At 37.0% G+C, this 14705-nt stretch overlaps 1 protein-coding gene across 2 annotated transcripts in view; it reads left to right on the forward strand.

Moving 5' to 3' along the window:
* LOC121378459 (nucleolar RNA helicase 2-like) overlaps positions 1 to 14705 on the forward strand; it is a 76783-nt gene that overhangs the window by 21081 nt on the left and 40997 nt on the right. The window contains exons 8-13 of one of the 2 annotated variants that reach the window (XM_041506634.1): positions 439 to 587; positions 6265 to 6449; positions 7329 to 7350; positions 12913 to 13017; positions 13525 to 13644; positions 14019 to 14092. In XM_041506634.1, coding sequence (XP_041362568.1) covers positions 439 to 587; positions 6265 to 6449; positions 7329 to 7350; positions 12913 to 13017; positions 13525 to 13644; positions 14019 to 14092 — 655 coding nt within the window. Of the gene's footprint in view, positions 1 to 438; positions 588 to 6264; positions 6472 to 7328; positions 7351 to 12912; positions 13018 to 13524; positions 13645 to 14018; positions 14093 to 14705 lie in introns of both variants that reach the window. The other variant, XM_041506633.1, reaches the window with a different exon arrangement.

Raw genomic sequence — 14705 nt, forward strand, 5'->3', positions numbered from 1 at the left:
CAGAAGGACTAACTATCAATAATGAGTATGGTATTATCTTTAATGGCTCTCCATAAATCTGTTTGTGAAGCAGTGGATCGCTCCCCTCAACTAGTGGCTTTGTTCAACCCTGGCTTCTCGCTAAGTGTTTTAAGTGAGTTTTTGTTTTTGTTGAACCGTCAATTCTAATGAGTTTGTGTTTGTTGAACTGTGAATTTTACTAAGTGTTATAAGTGAGTGTGTTTATTGAACCCTGGATTCTAGTGAGTTTGTGTTTGTTGAACCCTGAGCTCCGTTCCACGAAGCGACCTTAGCCCTAAGATTACCGTAAGTGCGTAGCTACTTAGGCACTTAAGGCTATGATCGCTTCATGGAACGGGGCCCTGAATTCTGCTGAGTGTTATAAGTGAGTGTGTTTGTTAAACAGTGAATTCTACTATGAGTTTGTGTTTGTTTCAGAGACGACAAAGAAACGGCCGCAGACTCTGTTGTTTTCGGCCACCGTTCCGCGCTGGGTTCTCGATATGGCCAAGAAATACATGATGGGAGACATCTACCGGGTCGACCTGGTTGGTGAACAGAAGAACAAAACATCCACCACCGTCAAAGTAGGTGGTCATTACGGGAATTTTCTCATTTTTATGGTCCCCAGAAACATAGGCCGGGGTGGGGGGGGGGGGGGGGGGGGGTCTTGATTCATTGCTTTACATTATATATACATATTTATAGCTTTACACTCAATAGAGTATAATGCATATATTTATTTATATACACACTTCATTTAGCTCAATAAAAGGGCAGGACGTAGCCAGTGGTAAAGCACTCGTTTGATGCGTGGTCTGTCTAGGATCGATCGCCATCGGTGGGGCTCATTGGGCTGTTTCTCATTCCATGACAGGTATATCAAAAGCTGTGGTATGTGCTATCCTGTCTGTGGGAAGATGCATATAAAATATCCCTTGCTGCATTAGGGGCCATTCACAATTATCAACATTATCATAAGTTTACAAACAGTACACTTTTTCATGACACCCCCCCCCCCCCCCCCCTCCCCCCCCCCATAAGTGTACAAAATAAAATGTTGATTTTTTTTTGTCCATCTTTTATTGGCAGTTATATTATAATGTCACTAGCCACTGGAGTGGGCCTATCATAATCTATAAGCCATGTTCTAGTGATTTCCTTGGGTCTTCCTTTCTTTTGCTTGTGATTGTCCTGGTTTTGATGTTTCAGGAGCTGGTATCTTGTGGGATACTTCTCATTACAAATCGGGCACTTGTGGATCTTTTGATGAGCTTCGGTTGCCTTCTCTGTCCTGTCTATCATGTTCAATGCCCGAACTCCGCCATGAATTATTTTGATGTGTCCATCTTTATCAGCCTTGCTGGTAAAAACATACCTGAAAGTACAATGCCATAATTATATTTATTTTATTGAACATATGAAGAATAGTGTTTCAGTTATATATGACATTCTTCTATTTATTATTTTATGTTTGATGAATTAAAATCATTGTTACCCATTTTTCAATAAATAACTGCTGCGTCCATGACCTGACCAGTTACTTCTTAAGTTGTGGTTGTGACAGACAGCTACATGTACATGTAGGTGTAAAAGTGTACAAAATATATCCCACAGACAGGATAGTACATACCATGGCCGTACATGTAGTTACATCAGTTGTGGATCACTTGCTGGAACGAGATAATAATAACCAATAGTAAACAAGACATGCCTGCACTTTGTGCAACTTTTAGCCGTGAAGTTCTTCATATTCAGGTGTTGGTCAGGGCTGCTGAAGACAATGGATTGTGCCAGCTGGTGCAGTGTCATATAGTGCCCTGGATGGTGAGGATCTGGAGTTATAGGTGGGAACAGCCATTTTTCACCATTGGGTAATTTCCACACATTTGTAGCCTTGATATCATTGACCATACATTCACATGTAGAATCTCCACAGCTGCCCTTCCGGAAGCATATAAAGCCACTTCTTCTATCCATGTGTTTGGAAATGTATCTCCAATCTTCAATGATTTCTGTCAATGTTGGATCTTCCCGAATAGCCTGCAAATTTGAATTCAACATTTCTTTGACTTTCTCATACATGTGGCTCCCATTTTTGTTACACTGTGTCACTGCCTTTGAAGTTATCCTGAATCCATCATGAACTTTCCCATCCCAGTACATATTTAATCGTTCAAGGGCATTTGTAAAGACTTCCTGCTCTTTTTCACATTTTTCCTCTGCTGGGATGTTCTATTTAGCTGGGGGTTCAACTTCACCAGGTAGACACGCCGGTAGTTGCACACCAGCCAGAAACTTTGAGAGTGGTGACCAAAGGTGCTCAATTGGGTTGAAGCGGGAGAGACCTGCTGGCATGCAATTACAGATTACCATATCATAATTGCCTTCCATCCACAATTTTCCAATGAAGTATTGGGTTATGTTGGACTTTGGGGTCCAATCTGGGCCACCATCTGTCACTAACACCAAGACAGGCTTTTTGAGATCTGGGTTTTGTTTCATTATGTCCTCCAGGTCACTTATGTGGTCTTCTATGGTGGTAGACATGTTTTTTACACACCGATTAAACACCCACAGGGGGCCAGTTGCAGGAACATCAACCACATCTCTGCCACACGTGTCCTTTGTGTATTTGGCTGGTACATCCTTTGATTGGAGCAGCAGGTAGCCATCAGGCTCTATCAAGTATCCTGGAACTGGGAAATCATGATCAGCATAATGCGGTTTATCATCACTTGGGAAAAACGTGCTAAGTTGATGGTATCTTGAAACAGCCTGTCCACCAATGTGTATCTTTGCTTTACTGTCACAAGAAAATGCCACACATTCATCCGGATAAATAGCACACATTTGCCTGACATTTGATACTGTTGCAAAGTATTCATGTGCACTTGGATTGTCTTTGCTCACATCACACAGCTTTGTCCCTACTCGAATGTCAAGAGCATCCTTGTGCCGCGCAGCTTCTCGTGAGTTGGCCTTAGCTGGCTTCATCAAATAATAAATTTTGGTGAGGGATATTGCATCCAAACCCACCACATTCTGTAGTGCATGATGTCTAATATCTTTTAAATGAACTCCACAGGAGGTTGCAGTCCCAGTGCGTCTTCGTATATGGGCACCAAAACCATGAAGACGAACAAAGTTCATTATCACTTCAAGAAGTTCTGGGAATTTCTCCTGTAGTGATATTGGACCTGGTTTCTGATAGATGAAAATCCCATCATTTGACTTACAGGTATTTTGCAATACTGGAGTGCATGTTGCAATATCTGCCTGGAATGTGGAATCTAGGGTGAGAAGATCATGCACAATATCGGGCCGAAACACAAGCTCCATATAGTCCACTAGTACAAAGTGACCCGATTTTTCAATGCAAAGCAAAGGATATATATCTACAAGAACACATATCGCTTGTTTCAGATCATCATCTGTCGGTTCAAACTGCTCAAGAAGTACACTTCCAGGTATTCCTTGCATTCCAGAACGATGACACATGTCTTTGATGTCAGGAAATGCACGTAGTTGCATGGCATTCAAAGGGACAGAATAGCTATTGTCACCCTCTGCTTCAATCTCTGCCAGTTTCTCCTTTGCTTTTTCCCAGCTCAATCCAAGCGAATTCCCTGCAATGAATTTATACTCTGAATTCCCAGTGAGCCTATTAAATTTACGAGCATTCTGAGCACGTACACTACCTTTCAGACTGGTAATCGCATCCTCCAATGTAGATTTTGTGTCGAAGAGGATAGGTAACATTTCTAGCATCTTACTGAGTTTTTCCTGGCATGATTTCAGTTGAATGGCTAGATTTCCAGAGGCAACTTTCATACACGACAGTTCTTGCAATTCACTTGCTAATTTCTGAAGATGTGCCTCTGCTTTTTGCTGTATCTGCACAATTACAGAACCAGTTTTAACAAAGGTTTGTTGCTTCTGCCATGTTGCCACAAGACGGAAGTAATCCTTTGATGAAGCTGATACAGACGATAACACTCAAAAATTCTGGATGAGATTTGACGTCCTCAGTTAGTATCTTTGTTGCCGGAACGTTAAGTTTTTGACATAAGAATGTTACTGCATTCACCTGGCCATGTAAAATATGGGCTTGACGTGTGTCTTTCCATGCCACAGCAGAGGCAGGTGTTACCTCCTGCAGTTCCACACACACCTGAACAGGTTCTTGCTTTGGTTTGTCAGCAACATCTGTATCTTGTTTAACAGTTGTTTTCTATAAAGAAAAATAAACATTTGACAATCATATTTAAGCAAAACATTCCAGGCCCTATAAATCTATTTTTTAGTAAATTTCCAAAAAGTTCCAAACTATACAATCGGTACAAACCATAATAGTTCAGTAACAAAGTTGAAGCAAAACAATTAAATATTTGCAATGAAATGAAAAAGTATAAAGAATTTGATTTTTTTTTTTTAAAGTAATGTATTATCTCTATATTAAAATGAAGGTATTAATTAGCATTTATGGAAATTACTGGAGCAAATTCGGCAAACGCCACAAAGAACAGAACCAACAATTGACTTGTTAACTGCGAAAGGCACTACATACATTGATATACAGTTAGCGCCTGCATTCTGCTTTTTTTTGCATTTGTTTGTGATTAACAACAAAAAATTAATCAATCCACAAAAAAAGTGTCTGCCATGCAAAAAAATTAAAAATTCAAAAAAACAGTGATATTGCCCCTTTAACACATAAATTTCATGTGATCTTTTTTCACTAGCATAATTTTTACTGTAAAATAAAAATGATTATGCCACTTTAAAATATTTAAACATTGTATAGAATGTCTTTTGAGAGAATATATAGCATTTGAGTTTCATTTAAATAAATTAATTCCCCATTTATGTTTGACTTTTGGAAATTTTTGTGTACCACGCTTTTCGATTGTACACGCAGTAATATCAGACCAGTTATTAAATAACGATAGCCATTAATATTAGGCCAATATTTACCTTTGGTTGAACTGCGAAGAATGACTTTATAGTTCTCTTCTTGTTTCGAACTTGCTCCATTTTAATGACGGCGTTTTTTAGTGTAATGTCGACTTCGCCTCCGCCATGTTCACGATCACGCCACGCTTTCTGTCCTTTTGTCACGGCATCGGCACGTTTCAGGTTGTCATTGAGGAACACAAAGGCATTGATAAACTGCATGTATTCATTGTTAGGAGTTTTATGAATAGCATCCCCTCTATTCACAAGAAACTTTGACAAAGCTTTCAGGTTTTCCCCGGGGCGATCGTAAAGATTGTCCGCCATTCTTCTTCTTTTTTGTTATGTAGTTTACCGCCTTTTTTTCGAGAGACCCGCTGTGAGGCGTAGTTATCTGTGAGGTATCGGTGTTTAAAATGGGTGCTGAATAGGTGCTGTTTATAATAACGACAATTAGGGGGAAAATAGATTTCTCGGAAAGTTATAAATCGACATTTATTTGTATTTCTAAAAAGCGTACAGCGGCTGTTAACCCCCTCCCCTCCAGCGTACGGTTTGTACGCTTATGTTAATGTTGACAATTGTGAATGACCCCTTAGGAAAAATGTAGCGGGTTTCCTCTGAAGACTACAAGTCAGAATTACCAAATGTTTGACATCCAATAGCCGATGATTAATTAATCAATGTGCTCTAGCAATGTCGTTAAACAAAACAAACTTTAGATTGTCTGTTGTATTTTTGCCATAAGATATTTTAATATCTTAGTCATCAGATGATTCTAAACAAGTTATACGAATAACTGATGCAATTTTTCAGCATTTTATCTGATTTTGCCTCCTTGTTTTCTTTCTTTTTAGCACGAAATAACTTCGTTTATTACCCATATGGTTATACATTTCTGTGTTTGTATCAAAGTGTTACGTCCCACTATGATGATGTCATGCGATTAGCACACTATAACCTTAATGCATTATCGGTCAAAGTGATATAAAATCATTTATGGGTATTAAATAACTCTACCATTTCGTATCATGTTTATACACCTCATAAAATAATGTTCATTGTCATACTAAATTTGTGACATAGAAATGAAATGAATTGGAAGCTTGTTTAATGTCCTATCAATGCTAGATTTAATTTGATGTGAAATCCTGAAAATGTACCTTTATTTTAGTATGATTTAGAGTTTTCAGCTTTCACCAAACCTTTACATCTTTTATTTAACAGTGGTATCACATCCCTGATTAATTTCATACTGATTGATCTGGAATACTAACCTGAGTTTCTGTACTATTGTTCAATGTGCAGCATCTAGCCATCAAGTGCAGCTACTGGGACCGGCCGTCCATGATCGGAGACATCCTGCAGGTGTACAGTGGTGCACACGGCCGTGCACTCGTGTTCTGTCAGACGAAGAAAGACGCGGACGAGCTGACAGTCAGTTCGGCCATCAAGGTGGAATCTCACGTCCTCCACGGGGATGTGCCGCAGGAGAAGAGAGAGAAAGTCTTAAAGGTACGGGCTCACCACAGATTCATATATTTATAAACATTATCAAGGTGGAATATCACGTCCTCCACGGAGATGTCCCGCAGGAGAAGAGAGAGAAAGCAGGGCTTCTAGATTATGGTAGCTCCATAATAAATAACTACTATTGCCATGCCACGGCTAGTGGAAAAAAATTGTCAAATGTTGCATTTAAATCTACTTTGTATCTACTTTGTAAATATGAATATCCTGACCTCACCCCAACCCCCAATGTTAGTGTTTTTAATCTCCATCTCCCTCTTTAGGTGGCATATCTGATTATCACTATTATTTAGTAACATTGTATTAACTGGAAGTAAAGTAGGGCTTGTGAATTTTTAATCATGGCTAGTGAATTTTTAATCATGGCTTGTGAATTTTTTTAAATCACTGATCCCATGGCTAGTTGATTTTATAAAAATTCTAGAAGCCCTGGAGAAAGTTTTAAAGGTACAGGCTCACCACCGATTCATATATTTATAAACATTATCAACAGAGAGAGTCTTAAATGTATGGGCTCACTATCAATTCATATATTTATAAACATTATCAAGAAAGAGAAAGTCTTAAAGGTACGGGTTCACCACTGATTCATATATTTATAAACATCAAGAGAGAGAAAGTCTTAAAGGTACAGGCTCACCACCGATTCATATATTTATAAACATTATCAAGAGAAAGTCTTAAAGGTACGGGCTCACCACTGATTCATATATTTATAAACATTATCAAGAGAAAGTCTTAAAGGTACGGGCTCACCACTGATTCATATGTTTATAAACATTATTAAGAGAAAGTCTTAAAGGTACGGGTTCACCACCGATTCATATATTTATGAACATTATCAAGAGAGAGAAAGTCTTAAAGGTATGGGCTCACCACTGATTCATACATTTATAAACATTATCAAGAAAAAAAAAGTCTTAAAGGTACGGGCTCACCACTGATTCATATATTTATAAACATTATCAAGGTGGAATCTCACATTCTCCACAAGCTAACCGTATATTCATATACAGTGGGTTCCTCGTAATTGCACAGGCTCCGCGCAAACAGACTATTATTCAGTTGCCCGATCTAGTGGTTTCCGCGAAAGACATTGCACCACTTGGTTGTGTTTAATACTAAACTGGTATTCGGTGCCTCATAACAAAGTGATGTCAACTGGTATTCGGTGCACCATAACAAAGTGATGTCAACTGGTATTTGGTGCACCGTAACAAAGTGATGTCAACTGGTATTCGGTGCACCATAACAAAGTGATGTCAACTGGTATTTGGTGCACCGTAACAAAGTGATGTCAACTGGTATTCGGTGCACCGTAACAAAGTGATGTCAACTGGTATTCGGTGCACCCTAACAAAGTGATGTCAACTTTTATGAGGTGAGGGTCTTTTTTTTTCCATTAAATAAAAGAATCTGTTACCTGAATGGCTGTTTTTCAGTTTTTCTTCATGCATTTGTTACGATAATCGACGGGGTCGGGAGTAAATTCCCACCAGTAAACATCAGAGAAGACCAAACTAAACCATAAATATACTTATAATATAAACGTCATTTGCGAAAACAGAACTGTTGCATGAGTATGGTTTACTTTATTTAAAGTATATCGTCAACGTGCCTAACTGAGTTATTCTTTCAAATCCATTCAGTTTGTTTTCTCGTGCGCAATCAACATCTGCTTTTCTTCACGGTTCAAGAACATTTTCATTAACAATAAAGTTCATACAAGTAAGTACAATTTTGAGTGTATAAATTGTGTTAATTAAGAATTAGTTCATTAGAAAAATGATATTTTACCAACTATTCACTGGTATGAACGTAATGCCTGTCTGTATTGACAAAGTAATGGCATTGGGTGTTGGTAAAACGTGAAGCAAACCAGAATGCTTGAGAAACTGAATTTGTCCTTTTATAAAAAAATAAATTTAAAAAATGTTAATCAACTGTGCATAGTTAAGAAACATATATTTGATCATGTAGTGGGTTTAAAAATAAAAAATGACCAACTGTGCAAGTGTGAAAAGGTTATTTTTCCAAATTCTTGTGCCTGAATGCAGTTAGAAAACTACCACCCTTTTCTCTTTACTGTATGGTGTTAGACTTTTGTTTACTAGAATAGCTGTGTTTTATGTTGATGTTGATTTTGTTTCTGTAACTGATTGGAATATATTTTATTTCATGTACCGTAAGAGAAAAATATAGAATATTCCTTCTGTAAGGATCATACTCGTGTTTTTGTCATTAGCCAAACGCAGTCTGGGACGTTGATGGTACAACTCTGTCGCTAAATAAACCTTCTCTAGACGTCTTTTAATGATTTTAGCAATCGGCAGTAAACATTAATTTATCTCACATTCACAGCTACTCACAACAAGATTCATAGTTAACTCTTTTATTTGCCGTTTATCCCTTTATTGTGTATTAGCTCAAATAAACAAGAAAATCACACAAGAAAATTTGTTAATGACTTAAACAATTGATTAACACTCAAGTTTTATCGATTATATTAGCAGTTGGTGATTGCAGCGCTTCCGTAATTTATTTTAAACTACAACTTCTTTTGACATGAAATAAAAGCATGCTTAATTTATTTTGTTGAATTTAAACACACTTTAAATAGTTTTTCTGCTATTTTGTTTTGCAAATATGCGGATTTTGATCAGATTATTCAATTAAACAGCATGTTTTGCATACAATTTATAGGAAATGGTTTGGTGTTTCAACAAATATTGATATTAGGCGAAATATTCCATTACTCACTATGCAAAAAGGTGGAACCAACTGTATTTATAAAAATTATAAAACTTACACATTAATATGTTGATATCTTTGAATTAAACATTAAATTAGTTTTTAACTGATAAAAGCCTTGGTGTGAGATGTATAGGTCTTTGTGGTGGAGCTCTTTTTTGAGGTGCGATGAACAGGGAACATTTTGTTTTCCAAACCTTGTGTATTACTCTTATACCAGACTTTGATTTTTAAGGCGCGCAGGTGCGAACGCGCTTGTACAGCGCACGTAATTTTAATCTGACGAGTGAAAAAAAGCGCACATTACACTCATCAAAGTGGCACACATAAAATAGATGGGTATATTTATTTCCACTGTTTACATAAATCAAGTTTTCATAGCTCATTTAGCTGATAGGAAGGTCCTTTTATTAAAACAATAAAAATTTAAAACATGGCAGTGGCTTCCATGCAATAGTTAAACTGGCATTTCTCTTTGTTGAACAAATCGAGAAATACTGGTTTAATAGACAAGTTTTGTAGATGTACCAGTCAAAATCTAATTGGAGCTACACTGCCTATTTTATTTATTTTGGAGAGTGATTTTTTCACTCACCTTAGCATATAATTTTCAAAAATGAAGGTCTTGTACACTTCCATCAGATTTATATCAAATTAGGCTGCTGTTGGCAAGTGCAATGTATTTCAAATATAATGTATGTAATATGGATTGAAGTTGGGACAGTTTAAAATAATTACAAACTTCCTGCCATTATACAATTTCAGGGGACAATATTTCGAAATCTGAGGGAACCGGAAGTCAGTTCACATGGTTTTTACCTAGGTAACCAATTGTTCGGTTACGTGAATAATATTTGCGAAACCCGTGGGTTACCCGATCGGTTACCTCAAAATTACGTTGAAATTATATTTTAAATACATAGTTTTTAGCTGAAACATAAAGTTAAAATAAATACAAAAGAAAACATTTTACAAATAAAAATGTTTTTAATGCTTGCTAAAGTTAACAATATTATAAAAGAACTGAATATCAGCCCCAGTACTGAAACAAAATACAGGGGCGTAGCCAGAAATTTTCTCAGCATTACGCACGCCAAAGGCCTTTCCCTGTGAACATTTTGAAAATCAGGACTCCTGTAGATGCAATCTGAGCCTTTACGGAGGCATTTTTTTAAATTATTTTTTTGTAATCTTTTTTAGAGTCAATTTTAAGAGGATATTTTAGAGAACAATTACAGACAGCCTCGACCTATTCCCGGATGTAGTTTTTACATAACGCACATGTGTACTGTGCGTAACGGGCGCTACGCCTTTGAAATATATACATAATCATTCAGTGTTTCTGCCAGAAAGAAATGTTTGGGTATGGCGCTATGGAATTGAATGCAACCACATGCAGTCAACAGGGGGTATGGGGGCCTCTCCCAGAGAGAAAATGGGTTATGTTTAGGGTTATGGTTGAGGAGAAATTAATTTTGTCAAAATATTACCTTAAAAAAATAAAATATGCCACAAAAATTTGGGTATGACGCCATACCCGTTTTACCCTCTTGCAGAAACCCTGTCATTTGGAGGGAATCCGTTTTGCGTTGGCTATGCTACTTTCACTTTATCGATGGTACTTCTATGCTACAGTGACGTTCCAAATGTTTGGGTTTTTTAAAGCTCATTATGCAATGTTTTTCAATTTTTGTGACACTTTTGGATTCCTGTTTACGTTAAAGGAGAGGACAATTAAGGCATTTGGCCTGGTATGCATATTCAACGATATATAATGCATATTATTGTTTAATATCAACAAGTATAATCGTATAGTTAATTAATAAAACGGTTAAATGTGACGGCTATTATATATAACGGGTGCAGCCAGTTTGTACCATCCCAGTGAATACACCCTCTGGCGAGCTATTGGTTACGTAATACCTAACGTGTCACGTCAGGAATTAGTCTTCGAAATGAAGAAACAAAACATACCTGATTTTTGCAGATGCATCGCAATGTTCTGTAATTATATCCATCCTAGTAAGCCAGTACCACTCTAAGAAGAAATAGGAAGCGGGGTCGGCCCCTACTACTTTTCTAGACTTTACCTTGCTTTATAGTGATACCATCTCGTATCCTCCGGAGTCGGGCCCGTCCGCACCACTATACATGACGACTGGACTATACCCTTGTCTGATACTTTCTCTCGTTCAGACGGATCCGGCTTCTCAAGATCTGTATTTCAGCACAGCACTACATTTTTTGACTTGTAACCTTTTTATTTTTTTTATTTACAGCACTTTTTTCACCCCACTACCCCACCCACCCACCCACCCCACCACCCTCCATCCCGAGTCAGGCCACCGATCTTATCGGAGGTCGGACGCGGGATGGGGGGCGTGTTCGAAACCCTAGTGGTATATGGGCATGTTAAACTAGTTATCATCATCACCAATTATATATTATTTTTCAATACAAAATAAACCATCATTGTCAAAGTGTTGAAATAATTGTATTATGTTTCGTACATAAATTAACCCACGTACTGAAACAATAATCGGAGTGTTTTCTTGGTTAATTGGTCTTTTCTTTTCGTGGCCTTTCTGTGGTTCCTGATTGGCAGGTGTATATTCAGACGGTGTCTAGACAAAGTAAAAAGACATGCCTCTTTTATGAAGATCACAGGGTATTGTGTGATAACAGCACGGATACACCTCAAATCGTAATGGACATTACCAACCGCCCTGCTTTATTACTGTAAGTAATTCTGTAAAACCCTTGATTAAGTAGACTTTCCCATCTAAAATCACAAAACGGACCAATTACGTCGTCTCAAAGAAAAGAAAAGTATCACTTGGGTATCGTGAGTGGTAGTTTTTGCTCGAACGTGCCCTACCAATAGGCTAACTCCATTTCGTTCTATTGATGTAACCTGAAATATATTTATTTAAATAGTTTATTATACTATCAAGTCATTTATGTTGTTTTACAAGTCAGGTTGATGAAAGCGAAGCACCTTGTCGTAAATTGCAAAATTATAGCCAATCCAATATTATATCTACATATATACCTTTAAGAGATAAAATAGCAGTAGATAATTTAGCAGTCCCTACCGGTCTGAGCACATTTCTTTAAACTTTTTTAAAAGTTTAGACTGGTCACAAGTTGCAACTGTTGCAAAATAATGTTGTTTACTGGTTTGCTGCGCATCAAGTATCTAAAATTCAGCCTAAAACATCTGGCGGAATACTAGTACTAGTAGTATTATGTCTGGATGAATAAACATCCTAATCGTGAAGTTTTAATTTCTGAACGTTTTAGGTCATGACGTAACCAATTTGCGGTTCGCGTAAATTTAATTTTGCGTAACCGACACGCGAACAGAACGGCGGTTCGCGTGAAATATTGTGCCCTGCAATTTGTTACCATTATACCTCAATAAATTCACAAAAAATTACAAACAATTCTTATATAGAAAGTGGCCATCATAATAACTGTCCGACGCCATATAACTAAATAAAATGTGTTGAGTGCGTCGTTGAATAAAACATTTCCTTCCTTCATAATTGATGATAAGAACCTAATACCAATATAGTTTAACCTTGCTGCATGATGTTAATATATTTTTAACACTTCCATGTTGGTATGTTATAACTAATATTTTAATTTCTCATTGATTTAATCTGATTTCAGAGTTTTAAAGAAGGAAAATACAAAGTGCTCATTACAACAGATGTTGCAGCACGTGGCCTTGACATTCCTGAAGTTGACCTTGTCATCCAGTGCAACCCACCAAAGGTCAGAATTAATTTGATGAGTTCAATAACTAAGACATTTGTCATTACAAAGTTCACTGAAATGGGAATATGATTTAGTCTGTTTAGCTTTTTTTACTGTTGGGCTAGAAACAGGGGAGATAAATCCTGTAGGATTTTCTGAGTGTCCCTAAAGAAAAACGTTATGTGAAGAAATAGACCTATCTGAAAATGTTTTTTTGCTATACATTTTAATAATTACTTTTCTGAAAAAACCCACAACTTTTGACATGTATAGCCAGCTCTGGTTGTCTGCTCTAGATTGTGGTGTATTATCATTTTAATAACTACTTATTGATTTTTCAGTATTTTTCAAACCTGTGAAAAAAACAACTTTTGACATGTATGGTCAGCTCTGGTTGTCTGCTCTAGATTGTGGTGTATTGTCTTTTTATTAACTACTGTTGTAAGTGATGTCGGTGTATTCTAATAAGATAGTCTTCCACCATATTTTGAATTAAAAGCACCTGAATGCTATGATGTATTGCAGGACACTGACTCGTACATCCACCGGTCAGGTCGTACGGGGCGAGCCGGACGGTCGGGAGTCTGTGTGTGTTTCTACAAGCCACAGGAGGAACAGAGTCTGCAGTACGTGGAACACAAAGCGGTACGCTACACATTTACATAACATTCTATTGCACATCTTGTCGATCAGGAATCTGGCAGTCGTTTTAAAATTATGTGAAAGGTAAAATTTATATACAGATTTTACATGAAATATTTTGAATAATAATTATTTTGCAACAAAATATTTTTGTTTGTTTTATTTTGTTTATGTTTGTGAAGCTATAATCAGTTAAAATATGTTAAAATACGGAAAATAGCAGTTTGTCACAGAAATCAAATCAACAACTGGGAATAAATGTTGATAGCCAGTAAAGAGATGGAATTATAATAATAATCTATATAGTCACTTGTTAACAGCATGCTCTGGACTTTGCTCTGTATGGTGTGTCCCATATGATATGCTTTGACTTGCAGGGAATACAGTTTCAGAAAATTGGTCCGCCGACTCCCGAGGAAATGGTGAAAGCTGCCGCTGAGGATGCTGCAAGGTCAGTTAAATACAGCACTGATTCGTAACAAGCTAGTTCAGTTAAATACAGCACTGATTCGTAACAAGCTAGTTCAGTTAAATACAACACTGATTCGTAACAAGCTAGTTCAGTTAAATACAACACTGATTCGTAACAAGCTAGTTCAGTTAAATACAACACTGATTCGTAATGAGCTGGATCAGTTAAATACATCACTGATTCGTAACAAGCTAGTTCAGTTAAATACAACACTGATTCGTAACAAGCTAGTTCAGTTAAATACAACACTGATTCGTAACAAGCTAGTTCAGTTAAATACAACACTGATTCGTAACAAGCTAGTTCAGTTAAATACAACACTGATTCGTAATGAGCTGGATCAGTTAAATACATCACTGATTCGTAACAAGCTAGTTCAGTTAAATACATCACTGATTCGTAACAAGCTAGTTCAGTTAAATACAACACTGATTCGTAACAAGCTAGTTCAGTTAAATACAACACTGATTCGTAACAAGCTAGTTCAGTTAAATACAAGCTAGTTCAGTTAAATACAACACTGATTCGTAATGAGCTGGATCAGTTAAATACAGCACTGATTTGTAATTAGCTGAATCAGTTAAATTCATCA

The sequence above is a fragment of the Gigantopelta aegis genome, chromosome 8, assembly GCF_016097555.1.
Source record: "Gigantopelta aegis isolate Gae_Host chromosome 8, Gae_host_genome, whole genome shotgun sequence".
Lineage (NCBI taxonomy): Eukaryota > Metazoa > Mollusca > Gastropoda > Neomphalida > Peltospiridae > Gigantopelta > Gigantopelta aegis.